Below are 13581 nucleotides of genomic sequence, written 5' to 3' on the forward strand. Positions count from 1 at the left end.
GAATTCCATCTGCTACCTTAGTTTCTCTCTGCCAGGTAACAGAACATACTTCCAGGTTCTAAGGATTATGATGAGGGAATATTTGGGGGGGGGGGGAGGGGCATGTCATTGCTCTGCCTACCACAGTCCAATAATAACAAAGGTCACTTGCTGGATTAAAAAATAAAATCTAAATCTGTTGCATTTAAGAGTCACACTTGCAACCAATGTGAAATGTCAAACAAACTACAAGAAAAGAGATGACAAAGGTTCATCATGCCTGGGTAAGGAAAGAGAAGCAGTTTACTAGTACAGCAATTTAATAAATCAGATTTCAAAAAAAGAATTAAAATAGAAAAATGATTAATAAGGAAAATCTAAGTAATAAAAAACTAACAACATGACCATAGAACAGCGGTTCTCAACCTGTGGGTCGCGACCCCTTTGGTGGTCGAAAGACCCTTTCACCAGGGTCGCCTAAGACCATCCTGCATATCAGATATTTACATTATGATTCATAACAGTAGCAACATTACAGTTATGAAGTAGCAATGAAAATAATTTTATGGTTGGGTCACAACATGAGGAACTGTATTTAAAGGGCCAGAAGGTTGAGAACCACTGCCATAGAATATGAAAATAACCTGACAATTTTTATTTTAGAATATGCGGACATATTCTCATTGCGGGCTTCTACATACTACTATTATATCAAAATAGATAAAGTAGACAAAGTTCCTAAAGAAACTATGGACATGAACACTCAAGTAGATAAAAATAGCATGGTTCTATCGAGAGAATTAAGTAGCAGGACAAAAAAAAAATGCTTTCTTTACATGCAGACAGATTTTTCCAGAAGGGGGTAAAGAATCATGGGGCACTGATACACAATAAACACAAATCTAATTTAAAATTTAAAAAAAAACTGTTGGAGTGCCTACAATGTGTGAGATATACAAAGATGATGAAAAAACAGTCTCTGCCCTGAAGATGCTCAAAGATTAATAGGAGCAGAGGGGGACTATCGATCAACAGTAACTATATATACCATGGTAAAGACATGGAAGTTTAACTTCCCTGGAAGAGCTGTGAAAGGAGGTGGGATTGGGTCAGTAGGTTGGGGAGAGGGAATTCTAGGCAAAGGGATAAGATTTTTTTAAAGTAGGAGACAGTCTTTTGTATCCAGGAGACTGGAACACATGGAGTACATTCTCTGAATTTTGTGGGGTAGGGTGCTGGAGAGGCAGGAGAAAAGGCACCTGAGGAAATAAGGGAAAGGCAGGCTGGGATAAGAAGGTAGGGGAATTAAATAACAAGGTAAACTCCTTTGAATTTATTAATGGGCAATAGAAAGCCACTGAAGATTGTCTGGGAAGAAGGGTGACAGAAGGTATAGAAGAGTGTGCAAGCTAGACTGTAATTGGTAGAGATCGCGAGGCAGAAATTCTATGCAATTCATAATAAACTGACAAAAACAGACTGAAAATGGTCTAACTATCTGGGTCTGTTAAGCAGTATAGTAGTGTTGAAGAGATTATTTGTGCAACTTCATTTGAACTTCAGGTTTCTCACAAGCAAAAGGCAGATAGATAATACAACCTCTACCAGGCAGTGCTAAGAAGGACTAAATAACTATCAGAAAGCATTTATTGCAGGGTTTGGTATCAAGCAGGTAATAGTCAATGAATGTTAGTTTCCTTCTTGAAGTAAGGACTAAATCAAGGATGAAATACAAAATTATCACAGAGTATTTAAAATACTGCTAAAACACAACTGAAATATCAAAATACTTGCTTGGACTGCTGCCAAAGCAAAACTCAGAGAAAATGTGTCCACTCAAAAGGTGTAAATGGAAGCGGAAAAAAAAAAGAAAGAAAAGTGAGGCAAAGGAAAAACTAGTGAACCGAGTGTCTAAGAAATTTAGGGGTGAGCGGGAACACAAAGAAGCCAAAAAATAATAAAACTAAAAGTAGAAAGATAGATACAAAAACGGAATGAAGTTACACCAATAACTGGTTCTTTGGGGGGAAAAAAATAAACAAACTACACATTTGATTGAAAAAAACAATACAATCACCTTTAAAAAATCTTTATCCATTGATTTTAGAGAAAGAGAGATAGAAACATTGATATTGTTTTCTACCCATGCATGCATTCAGTGCTTGATTCCTGTATGTGCCCTGACCAGGGATAAAACCTGCAACACTGGCGTATGGGGACAATTCTCCAGCCAACTGAGCTACCCAGCCAGAACCAAGTTTTTTAAAAAAATACTGCATACTAAATAGGAAATTACAAACCTGACAGGCAAGAAGAAAATAGGCTACAGCAATAACACAGTGATAAGAAAAGTTATTTTTTAAGAAAAAAACCATGGTCAAAGCCAACACTACTCTGTGTTACTTTGCAAGAAACATTCAGACTAGAGAACAAGTATAAAATAAACTTTGCTTGGTTCTTCACAAACCAAAAAATGGAGGTTCCAATGGATATTCTGGCACTAACCACTATTTCCTAAATTTCACTTGTTCAATCACACCTTTAAAATAGATTTATTCCACTCTTCATCTGAATAAGTAATGCTAGCATATGATCATTAGTAGTCTGACATGGATCAAACTACAAAGTTAGTATCCTCTCTAAAATCTATATGGAGCCTTGGCTTGAGGCTCAGATTCTCTCTCCACGTTGTGGGGAGGGGAAAGGAATTGAGAGAGGGAGAGAAGAAGGGAGGGAATATACCTAGTAAAGAGATGACTCTATGAGTGTAAATGTTCTAGTATCTGTTTTCTGCAAATCAAAAGAATGCAGCTGAACTCTTTCTAGACCCTTCCATTTTCTCCAGTGAAAGCTGCTGGCTTAACTAGAACAGGCACACATGCACACACATGAATGCTCTGGGTGACATATCCCTGTGGGTGCTTCTATGTCTAACACTTCAGACAATGACCCCAACTGACGATCTGCTGACACTGTCCCAAACACTGAGCATAATCTTACTAACCAAATTTAATGTCTTTTAGTGGCCATTTTAACTGGTTTTATTAAGATAAAAATGTTTAAGAACATCTAACCAATAGATATAAGGAAGCACAAAAGCCAAATAAAAACAAATCACTTTTAAAGAGGACTATAAGAAGCCCAGGACTGCACAAAACTGTGTGGTCGTGGGTGGAACAACCTGGGCCTAAGCCTGTCTCCTCATCAGGCTGCTCATATATCAATCAATATGTTAATATAAGCAAAGTGAAAGCCCTGCGCCAATAATCAATTTTACTTAGTTTAGTTGCTACACCCATCTATATAATGAAGAGGTAATATGCTAATTTGTCCATTACAGTGTCCCAGCCACGACCAGTCTGTGGGCAGGGCCAGGGGCAGGGACTTCTGTACCCAGCCCTAAGGTCATGCTGCCTGTGTGCATCCCCATTCAGCACTGGTATGACGCTGTGGGGTGGGGGAGGGGGCTGGACTTGATGGGGACCTCAGGCCATGCCCCCTGCCCTGGCTCTGGGTCGGGAGACCTCAGACTGTGTCCCCCGCCCCAGCACTGGGCCGGGGGAATTCAGGCTGTGACCCCGCTAGCAGGGCTTGACAGGGTACCTCAGGCCACACCTCTCACCCAGTGGGTCTTGACGGGGGACCCCTGCCCTGGCTCCGGGCCGGGTGACCCAGACTGCGCCCCCCCCCCCGCCCCAGCACCAGGCCCGGGAGACCTCAGGCTGTGCCCCCCGCCCAGCAGGTCTTGACAGGGGACCTCAGGCTGAGCCCCTTGCCTGGTGGGGCTTGATGGGGGACCTCAGGCCATGCCCCCCACCCCAACTCTGGGCCAGGAGACCTCAGACCGTGCCCCCTGCCCCAGCTCCAGGCCAGGGGACCTCAGGCTGTGCCCCTTGCCTGGTGGGGCTTGACAGTGGACCTCAGGCTGTACCCCTTGCCCGCCGGGGCTTGATGGGGACCTCAAGCCACGCTCCTTGACTGGCGGGGCTTGATGGGGGACCTCAGGCCGCACCCCCCCCCGGGGCCGGGCCAGGAAACATGAGGCTGTGCCCCCCGCCCGGAGGGGCTTGACGGCAGTGTGGCCAGCCAGGTCTAGGTCTCACCCAATGGGGGTGGGATCCGCTGGGTCTGGTTCTCGTGCGTTTTTCAAAGCGCGTGAGGGTGGTGGGTGGGGACTTGACTCTAGGCCCCGCGGAGCGCCCCAGACTCTGACAGGAGGGAGAGTTTATATACATTTTACTAATTTTCTTTCATCTCTGACACTTCTATTATAGAAAAAGGGCAAATAGCAATATTATAATATTTCTTCGCATTAATTCTCTTCTTTTAATGTGCATGAATTCCATGCACCGGGCCATTAGTTTTTTATAAAACAGAACAGCTGTAACAATCTCATTTAGCAATCATTTTTCTCACTGTTAGGTCTTAATATAACCAAGAGACTCTTCTCCCTATTAGGACACAGTACAAATCATCAGTTATAAAGACCCCATCTCCAGAGCTTAAGTCAAGGCTTTCATGTTAAATTCTGGTCACCTTGTATGGACATGAACTATAATCAGGCAAGGCAATTAGAAACCCCAAGCTCAATATTGGCAAGCTTAACCCCGGAGTCCTAGGAAACCTACTAAAACTCCTCCAACCCACTGTTTCTCCCCTACAACAAAGTCTCCAGTGGTATATGTCTACTTACACTTAACATCACTCATCAGTACATTTGTTGAATGCCTCAACATCCTGGCCTTCAAAGAACTCACAGCCAAGAAAAATATGTGTGTAATTGCCAAGTATAAGAAAAATATTTTTAAAACCAGAAATTATACATTCAAATGAGACTTGTCTCCTTTAAACAGTTCCCCTGGGATGCAATGCACTATTCCACTTCTTTGCTCAAACCATCTTTAGAGTGTGCCTCCTGGAATCACTTGAGAGCATGCAGTCTGTTCTTCTGAATATCTTCATTGCTGTCAAAACTTGACCAAGATGATATTCAATTTTCAGAAACAACCAAAAGTCAGAGTCAAGTTTAGTGAATAAGATGTGTGATCAAACTAGGTGGCATTATTTGAGTTCAAAACTATATATGATTACAGAACAAGAAAACATTTCCTTATATGATTTGTAATCTGATTCCAAAGGAAATTTCAGATATGTAACAAGGAGTGTAAGCAATGGAATAGATGTACATACAGGGTGGGGCAAAAGTACACTGACAGTTGTGAGTACATAAAAAAAGTTTATTCTTGAATCATTTATTAACTAGAGACCCAGTGCATGAAATTCATGCACTGGGGGGGGGGGGGTCCCTCAGCCCAGTCTGCACCCTCTCGCAGTCCAGGAGCCCTTGGGGGATGTCCAACCAATGGCTTAGCCTGCTCCTAGTAGTCAGACATCCCTCTCACAGTCTGGGGCTCTCGCAGTCCGGGACCCCTCACTCCTTACCGCCTGCCTGCAGCGGAGGCTGGAGAGGCTCCCGCCACCACCATTGCGTGTGGGAGCACACTGACCACCAGGGGGCAGCCCCTGCGTGGATCATCTGCCCCCTGGTGGTCAGTGCGCGTCATAGCGACTGGTTGTTCCACCCTTTGGTCGATTTGCATACTAGCCTTTTATTATATAGGATTATTGTATTATTTCCCATATGAACTGTAAACTACTTTTGCCCCACTCTGTATATATTTCTCTTTTCCCTAAGTAGCTTCTTTGGAGGATGATACACATTTGGATGTATAAACTCTGAATAAGGTTCCCTTTATTTAATTAGTTAACTCATAAACAGAAGGCTCCTCAGTATAATGGACATACTATGTCGTGGGGTGGGGGAGACTGTCACTAAATTAGAGATTAGTATGGCATGCAGGAATAAGCACAACCTTCAGAAGTAGATCTACTTGTATTAGAATCCTGGTTTGGCCCCTTATTGCCTGTGTGACTTTAGGGAAGTCACAAGATCTCTAAGACTACAAAATAAGGCTGATATCTAGCTAGCAAGGTTGTTGTAAAGATTCAAGATAATAGATACAAAATACTGACACTGTGCCTGGCATATGGTAGGTGCCACATAAGTCACTGCTATTACTAATAATAACCTCAGTATAATCAAGAGACTTTTCTTACTACAGGTGCTTTGAGATGACAGAATGACAGGTAAACAGACATCTGGGTGGTGAGTAGTTCATTCACAGTACTGACATATACTTAGCGCTGTCTTTAAAAAACATAATATGTGAATAATATTTTAAGTAATTGTTAACACTGTGTACAGCATTTTTAAATTACATGGCACATGTAACTAGCAGTATTCCCAGTACACTGACATTTCACCACTGTCTGAACATACCCTGCCCTCCCATGAACCCGTGCCTTTGCATACTTTGTACCTTTCCTGCCCTCTGGGCTGACAAAACCCTATAATTATACCCTTCAAGATCGAGCTGTGGAACCTTCCCAGCATGCTCCAGACAGAATTAGTGGCTCTGCCCCTTGTGTTTTCACACATTTGGTTCCTGTCTCTGGAATGCCTCATCCTGTGTTGAGCCAGAATTTCTCTCTCCATTTCTGCTTCTTTTAGGCTTGAGCATGGAGAGGGACTATGTCCAATTTCTTTTTGTACTTAGAGCACAGAGCACATGTCTTGGCACACAGCAGAAACTTGGGAGATATTTGAGTAATGAATGCTTTAAATATGAATCTTTTACAAATAGACTGTTAAAGGCCAGGTAGCTGCCTTTTATTAATAATTACCAGAAATCACATTTCATTTTTTCCTGACTTCAAATAAGAGACAAGATAACTTAGACTCCAGAATAACTTTGTAAGTTGCAGCACATGGAAGTTTTTAAACACTACTGAACTCCTCAGTACTCCACACCCACTGGAAGGAATCCCTACAGCAGGGTTCCTCAGCTTTTTTCTCAATCCAGCATACCTGTACGATGCACCACTCTCTGTCAGGAGCTCACTGCAGACAACTCAGAATGCCTAGCAGAGTCCTCACAGCCTTCAAGCACTGCCTGGCTACCAGGGCTAAAGGTCCTCCTCTGAGCCAGTGATTCCACCAAGACAGCAGAAAATCCCAGTGCTTCATGGGGAGGGCAGGGTGATAACTGAATGCCACCTACTTCCAGACCTCTACCTCTCAGGAACACCTTGGAGTCAGAGTTTGCCAATTCTGTATACTTCTAATAGTTTGCTAATTCAATGAATAAGCTCCTTAGCTGTTAGGAAGCCTCAAGCATGCAAGGAAGGACTTGGTCCGTCCAGTGAATCTGTTTCAGCAAGTCCTAACCTGTGTAACTAAGAAGTAGTTCATGACCAACCAGTTCTATGCCAGATGGAAACAGGCAGAGGGTCACCAGTCTTATGCAACTGAGTGTTGACAATTGTGAATCATTCTCTGTCACTGTAGTTTTTCAGAGTGTTGGCAATACAGTAGCGAATTCAGACTGGCCAGGATCAAAAGGTTGGAAAGGAGATCTGGAGCCATGGCCCATGAATTGGGACCACCAAACCATGATAGTGACTATTTCTGTGACACACATAATCCAAGAAACAAAGGCAGTCACATCCCTCCTTAGTGTCATCGCCTTTCCTGTCTCTGCAGTGGAATGGCTGCTTTCTAAAGGAGGGAAGAGGATGAGAGGAAAGAGAACCAGGCCACAGACCACCAGGAAAGCAGTGACTGAAAGAAGCATTTCTAGACTTCTCTTATAGGCTCTGGAGAGTAATTCGTTCATTCATTCCACAAGTATTTCTTGAGCCAGATACTATTGCAGGTATGCATGGTACCATAATGAATGGAGCCCTGGCCCTGGCCCTATGGAGCTTATAGGAGAGGACTATAGTAGGGGATAATTTAGTAGGGGAGACAGGCATTAGTCAAATAAACACACAAATATAAGGGTACAAATAAGTACTACGATGGAGAAATACAGCATGCTACACAGATAGTACAAAATTGACTCAATGGACCTGGTCGGGAAAGTCAGAAGAGCTTTGAAGTGAGCTGAGATCTTAAGGATAAATAGGAGTTAACTAGGCCAGGAGGACAGGAGAAGAGAGAAGAGGGGAAAATCTCCAGCAAAGAGTACAGTATGTGCCAAAGTCCTGGGGTGAGAAGGAGATGTTGAACTGGTTCTAAATTAGAGGCAAGGGAGCAAGGCAGCGGTGATAAAGTTTGAGGTCCTAGCACAAGATATCTCTTGTCTAAACACCTCAGGTTGCTTTCTAGTTGTCTGGAGGGCCCTACTCCTCATGGAACAAGACTAAAGAACAATGTAAAAAACTAGATGTGCCCACAAGACATGACACACCACCAGCTAAAAATATATATATCAGACTTGCTGATATTCCCTGGCCACTGTCTTAGCAGTCACCACTGTGGGGTAATACCATTCACTCCCATTGATTCAGGAAAATGGCACCCTATAAAAGATTTTTAAACTTTTCAAGTAGAATTAAAGTGTTGATAAATATGCTGATGATTACTACAAATCTGTTTAGATACCTAATCGTTCATTGTAATTTTCATATACCAATTTTTTGAGGGCACAAGATGCTAGTGGGGGGAAAAATAGCTAAAGATAGTATCTGTGCAGCACTATTTTGCTTTGGCAACTCTGAAAGCCAGTTAGATTACTCCTCAAAGTTCTTTGTGACTTCTGAATTATCTATCACCTTACAAAATATAGTCGTGGATCTTTCCATTTGTAAAGCACTTTGTGCTCAATCATTAATTTGGCCTCTCTATCCTGCTAAGAGATTATGGTCATTATACAGATAAAATGGACAGATAAAGGAGTAGTCCAAGGACAAAAAACAATTCAGGTTTGACATATCTTACTACCCTCACCAAACAATGCAAACACACAAGGCCTGTCCAACTCCAGCACCAATCCTGAAACCCAGCCCTAACTCCTACAAGCAGCAGAGGAAGACACTGCAGTTTGTTTTCAGTAACCTGCTCTCAACAAGATCCTCTATGTAGAGTGCCTTCAGGCCAAAAAAATCATGACTACAGTGACTGGGACTTTGTCACTCCAGACCCAAATATGAACTCAGTAGTGCTCAAAGAGGAACAAAAGCACCTAGGAAGTCACAATGGCTCATAGCTTAAAATGTCTCTGTCCCTAAGGAGACTGCACTCTCAACACTCTCTATGTCTTTCTCCCTCCCACCTCAGACTTTCTTTCATTCCCCATAAGCGGCCCAGATAGTGGGCTCCCACGGTACAATACTGCACGGTGCTGTAAACCATCTATTTACATGCCCTTCTCCACCCCCAAGCTGGAACATCCCAGCATCTGAAGCACCTGGCATAAGACCTCGCATACAAAAGGTTTATTGAGTGCATGGCTTCCAACCAGCAAATAAGGGAAATAAGCACAGCCTTCATAGAGTAGTGGACTTTAGAGATCAATTAGGTCAACTCCTTATTTTTCATATGAGCAGAGAATCACCTAGTTACATATGGCCTTGTCTCCAATCCAGGTCTCATGGCCCGGTTAGGTTCCCTAATATTTCATAAGTGCCTACTATTTGTCAGACATGATGGGAGGTGCTAGGGACAGTGAGATGATCAGGAGATGGTCCCTGCTTTAGGGAGCGCATAGCCTGGGGGAGGGAACAGTTACAGAACATTTGGGCAAGTGCAAGGACAGATGCTTGATTCTTTAGCCAGTGTTCTCTCCATATTGTCCACTGTTATTCCCCCACTGGGAAATAGGACAGCAATATCTACCTCCTGCAAATAAACTTAGAGTGAACGTATGAGAAAACCCGTATGGAAAACTGTAAGGTTCACCCCCAAAGGCATTATGTAAGGTATTGCCATACCCTGGCACCGACTCCAAGGATTCAACGTTTCAGATATCTGCCCCACAAAGAAGCAAACAAGGGAGGAATGGGCTTACCTCCAAGGAAACCTCAAAGGCTGAGAAGACCTGTGGGATAGGGGAGTGCGGGCAAGTGAAATGGCCCTTGTGAGGGGAATAGGGGGCAGGCAGAGGGGTGCGAAAAGCTGGAACTGAGAGGGGGACGTTGGGACAGCAATAAGAGAGGGCACGCCAAGAAGACCGGGGTTCCTGGCCGGGAGAGTAGATTGTGCCACAGGCCAGAGGACTGAAGGCACCGGGCGCGGGAGGAGGAAGCGGGCCTGGGCCCAGACCAACTGTTTTCCCGGAGAGTCTCTCGCACCGGCAGGGAAGCTCAGGCAGGCGCCCGGAGCTGCAGGTGCCCTGCCTCTCTCCCTGCGGCTTAGCGCCGGTGAGCCTCCCTAGAGCCGAGCCCGCAGCGCCTCACCTCGGGTTGAAGTCCTGGAAGAGGCCCCTCAGGTTCATGGCGGAGAACTTCACCGCGGCGGCCTCCTCCTCCCCCCGCCCCCCCCCGCGCAGCCTGCGCTTTACAACGGGTTCATGGTGCCCGCGCGCCAGCCGCGTCCCCGCTGCTGCCGCTGCCACCCTGAGAAACCAGAGCCACCGCCTCCCGCCCCTCCTTCCGGGATGCCGTACAGCAGTCGCGCATGCGCCCTAGGCCCCGCCCCTCCACCCTGTGAAGAGCCTGGCTCTTGAGCTATGCCAGTCCCTGACCCTTTCCCTTCCTGGCGTGCTGAGGAGACTTTGGGGTCTAGAGGCTGGTGGAGACCGGGGTCCTAGGGAGGGGCGAAGAGCCCAAGGAGGACGCTGACCAGGTGCAGACTTGCGGGGAGGGAGCAGCCGCTTAGGAGGCCTGCAGTAAGGTCTTCCAGGACACCTGCCTTGACCCATGCTGCCTTCTGGACATTTCTCCTAGTGAGTACTGAGCCTCCTAGGGAAAGGGAAGAAGTGGCCAAAGGTGAGAAGTTGCATTTTGGCGATCTTATCCCAGGCTTCACTACTCAGATGTGTCAGTGACTCCAACGTTTGCTTCTCAGCTTCCCTCCCAAGGCGCAGACCAGCTCAAAGGGATATGCTGGCCTACCCAAACTCAGGTTACCCTGCACCAAAGTCATCTTCCCTCCCTAAGGCCTACCCCTACTAGGTTGCCTTCTCCTTTAGCAGCAGACATTCACCGGTGGGGGTGGGGGATGCCCAAACTGGAAATCTGGGAATCATCCTTGCTTTGCTAACCTAATTCAGAGACTCCTTGGCTCCTGCCTAGACTTTTTGGTCACCTTACATCTGGCCTCTGTCCCCATTGCAGACCATCTATTTCAACTCCCAGGTTCATCTTCATTGGACAAGTCAACATCTTTGAGCCTCAATTTTTCTCCTCTGCAGAGATAATAAAACCTACTTTCTAAACGTGTTGGGAACATTCTATGACAACTTGCATGATACACACTAGGTGCCCTAAGAATGCTGTTGTTGTTTGGTGCTCTTACAGTTGTCTACCTCCTCAGGGAGTCTGTTTACTTTTGGAACTGGAGAGCAGGACAAGCTCACAGCAGGTGACTTAGTCTCCCTTCTTCATTTCCTTCTGGATTATTTAAGAGTTTTCCATGAACACAGCAATACTTTAGACATTACTCTGGTATTATGGATAATAGTCGTTGTTACAATACCACAATTTCATGAATGGAAATTTTATACAGGTTAGCCCTGAGGCAGCTTCAGAAGATCACAATTATGATAGGCATATTTGCTGTGATGTATCACCTTTCTTCTGAGAACCTGAAAACATCTCACAAGTAGTAATTTGGCTTCCCAAACCCACTGGGAAATGGGTATTATTATATGAGCTTGTTTTAAGGATGAGTACTCTAAATCAAGTTTGTCAACTGCTGAAGCACCAGAGTTTTGGGTCCACCTCCCCTGCCTATCCTTCAGGCAGAGTCAACCAACCCTTAGGAGGTTCCCAATGAACATTTAAATACAGGAGAGAATGCTGAGGCACAGAAAAGCTTGTAGAATGTGCCCTGAGCCACCCAGCTAGTAAGGATGTAGGAGTAAAGATGCAACTGGGGGGCAGGGGGGGGGGTTCTGGCTGAACTTGTAACCCACACGCAGCTAGAAAGACATACTTGACAGTGGCCAGGGCCATCTTAATTACCGTCAGACGCACCCCAAAAAGGCAATAAGGAGTAAAATTGTTTGTCTGATAAGACACTTGAATAATAGGCATTGTTGCCCTTTCAAGAGTTTCATAGAGACCAGGCAAGCTGTCAGTGTCCCCAGAGCCTTGATGGCAGGTACTACTTTGGTGAAGTTACAAGGAGTCACACAGCTGAACCCTCTGCTCTGAAGGACCACAGTGGGCCCAGAGATGACCACGTCAGGGGGTACTGTTTAGCCTAGGCCAGTGGTTGGCAAACTGTGGCTTACGAGCCACATGCAGCTCTTTGGCCCCTTGAGTGTGGCTCTTCCACAAAATACCAGGTGCGGGCGCACACGTACAGTGCAATTGAAACTTCGTGGCCCGTGCGCAGAAGTCGGTATTTTGTGGAAGAGCCACACTCAAGGGGCCAAAGAGCCGCATGTGGCTCACAAGCCACAGTTTGCTGAGCAGCAGTTTGCCAACCACTGGCCTAGGGAATAGGACACGAATACACAACAAATTGTCCATGTATTCTTTTGTTCTGACAAATTGCCAAGGAGAACATACAGCCCTGTCCACGAGGATATATGGCAATAATAGGACTTAACCAAGGCCTCACATACCCAATTTTCCAGAAGCATTTGTACCGCACTGCTTCAAATTTGCTGTGCTTTCAAGGAAAGCAAAGTTGTCCTGTGGCTCACACCCCGGGGCAGGCTGGAGGTCAGGCACATGGCAGGTCAGCAGTCTCCTGCACAGTACCCACAGGGACTATACTCTCTTGCATCCACAGGGGGTATCTATGAGGCCCTTTTGGATAGGATCTCTGGTGCTGGGCAAACATGGCTTTGCCTCTGATTCTGCCTTGTGGATACCCACTGGTGTCACACACTACATCCTGCCACTCCGCCATGAGCCCACCCCTATCCTTATGCCAAATCCCAGCAAAGGGACCAAAGACAGGCTAAGACCTGGGACCAATTACTCTCCCAGGACAGCTGCCACACATAGTTCCTGCAGAGGACGTTAGGTGAGAGCCAAGCAGGAAGTCAGCACCTTGCTCAGGAGGCTGGAGTTCAGAGCAGGCTATAGTCCTGGCAGGGGAATGGTGATTTCTTTCTTTGTTTTTTTAATTTTTTTTATTAGTTAAGGTATTACAAATGTGTCCTCATCCCCCCCATTAACCCCCAACCTCCCTCCAGCCCCCCCGCCCCGCACACTCATGCTCGGGAATGGTGATTTCTTATGGGAGCAGGACCAAGGCTGAGACCCATCACACCAGCCACTCATGGGGCAGGCTCAGGGCATCTAAAAAAATGTCAGAACATTCCTGCTGATAGGCAGTAAAGCTCTTGTGTACTCTGCCCCAACATCATCAGGACTGGCCAGACAACTGGGTGATGTGTGTTTGCAGAGGCTACATTACAGGTTTCTGTACCCTGAAAAGTCCTCCCTGAAGAACCTGGGAAATTCTCAGGATGTTCAAGCTGTCCCTGCCCTGTGGTCCATAGCCTCCTTGTGTGAGCACTATCTCACACCAATCAGTTCCCTCCAGGAATGGGCATTTGGTGTTCCTACTTTCATCCTGCA

At 45.6% G+C, this 13581-nt stretch overlaps 1 protein-coding gene across 1 annotated transcript in view; it reads right to left on the reverse strand.

Annotated features, from left to right (window-relative positions):
• The window catches only part of LOC132223284 (transmembrane protein 185A-like), a 35264-nt gene extending 24829 nt beyond the window's left edge, over positions 1–10435 (reverse strand). Inside the window, exon 1 of the mRNA XM_059678504.1 lies at positions 10279–10435. Within this exon, the coding sequence (XP_059534487.1) occupies positions 10279–10316 (38 nt within the window). The 5' untranslated portion in view covers positions 10317–10435. The remainder of the gene's footprint in view (positions 1–10278) is intronic.
• Positions 10436–13581: the final 3146 nt, after the last annotated feature.

Source organism: Myotis daubentonii, chromosome X, assembly GCF_963259705.1.
Source record: "Myotis daubentonii chromosome X, mMyoDau2.1, whole genome shotgun sequence".
Classification (NCBI taxonomy): Eukaryota; Metazoa; Chordata; class Mammalia; order Chiroptera; family Vespertilionidae; genus Myotis; species Myotis daubentonii.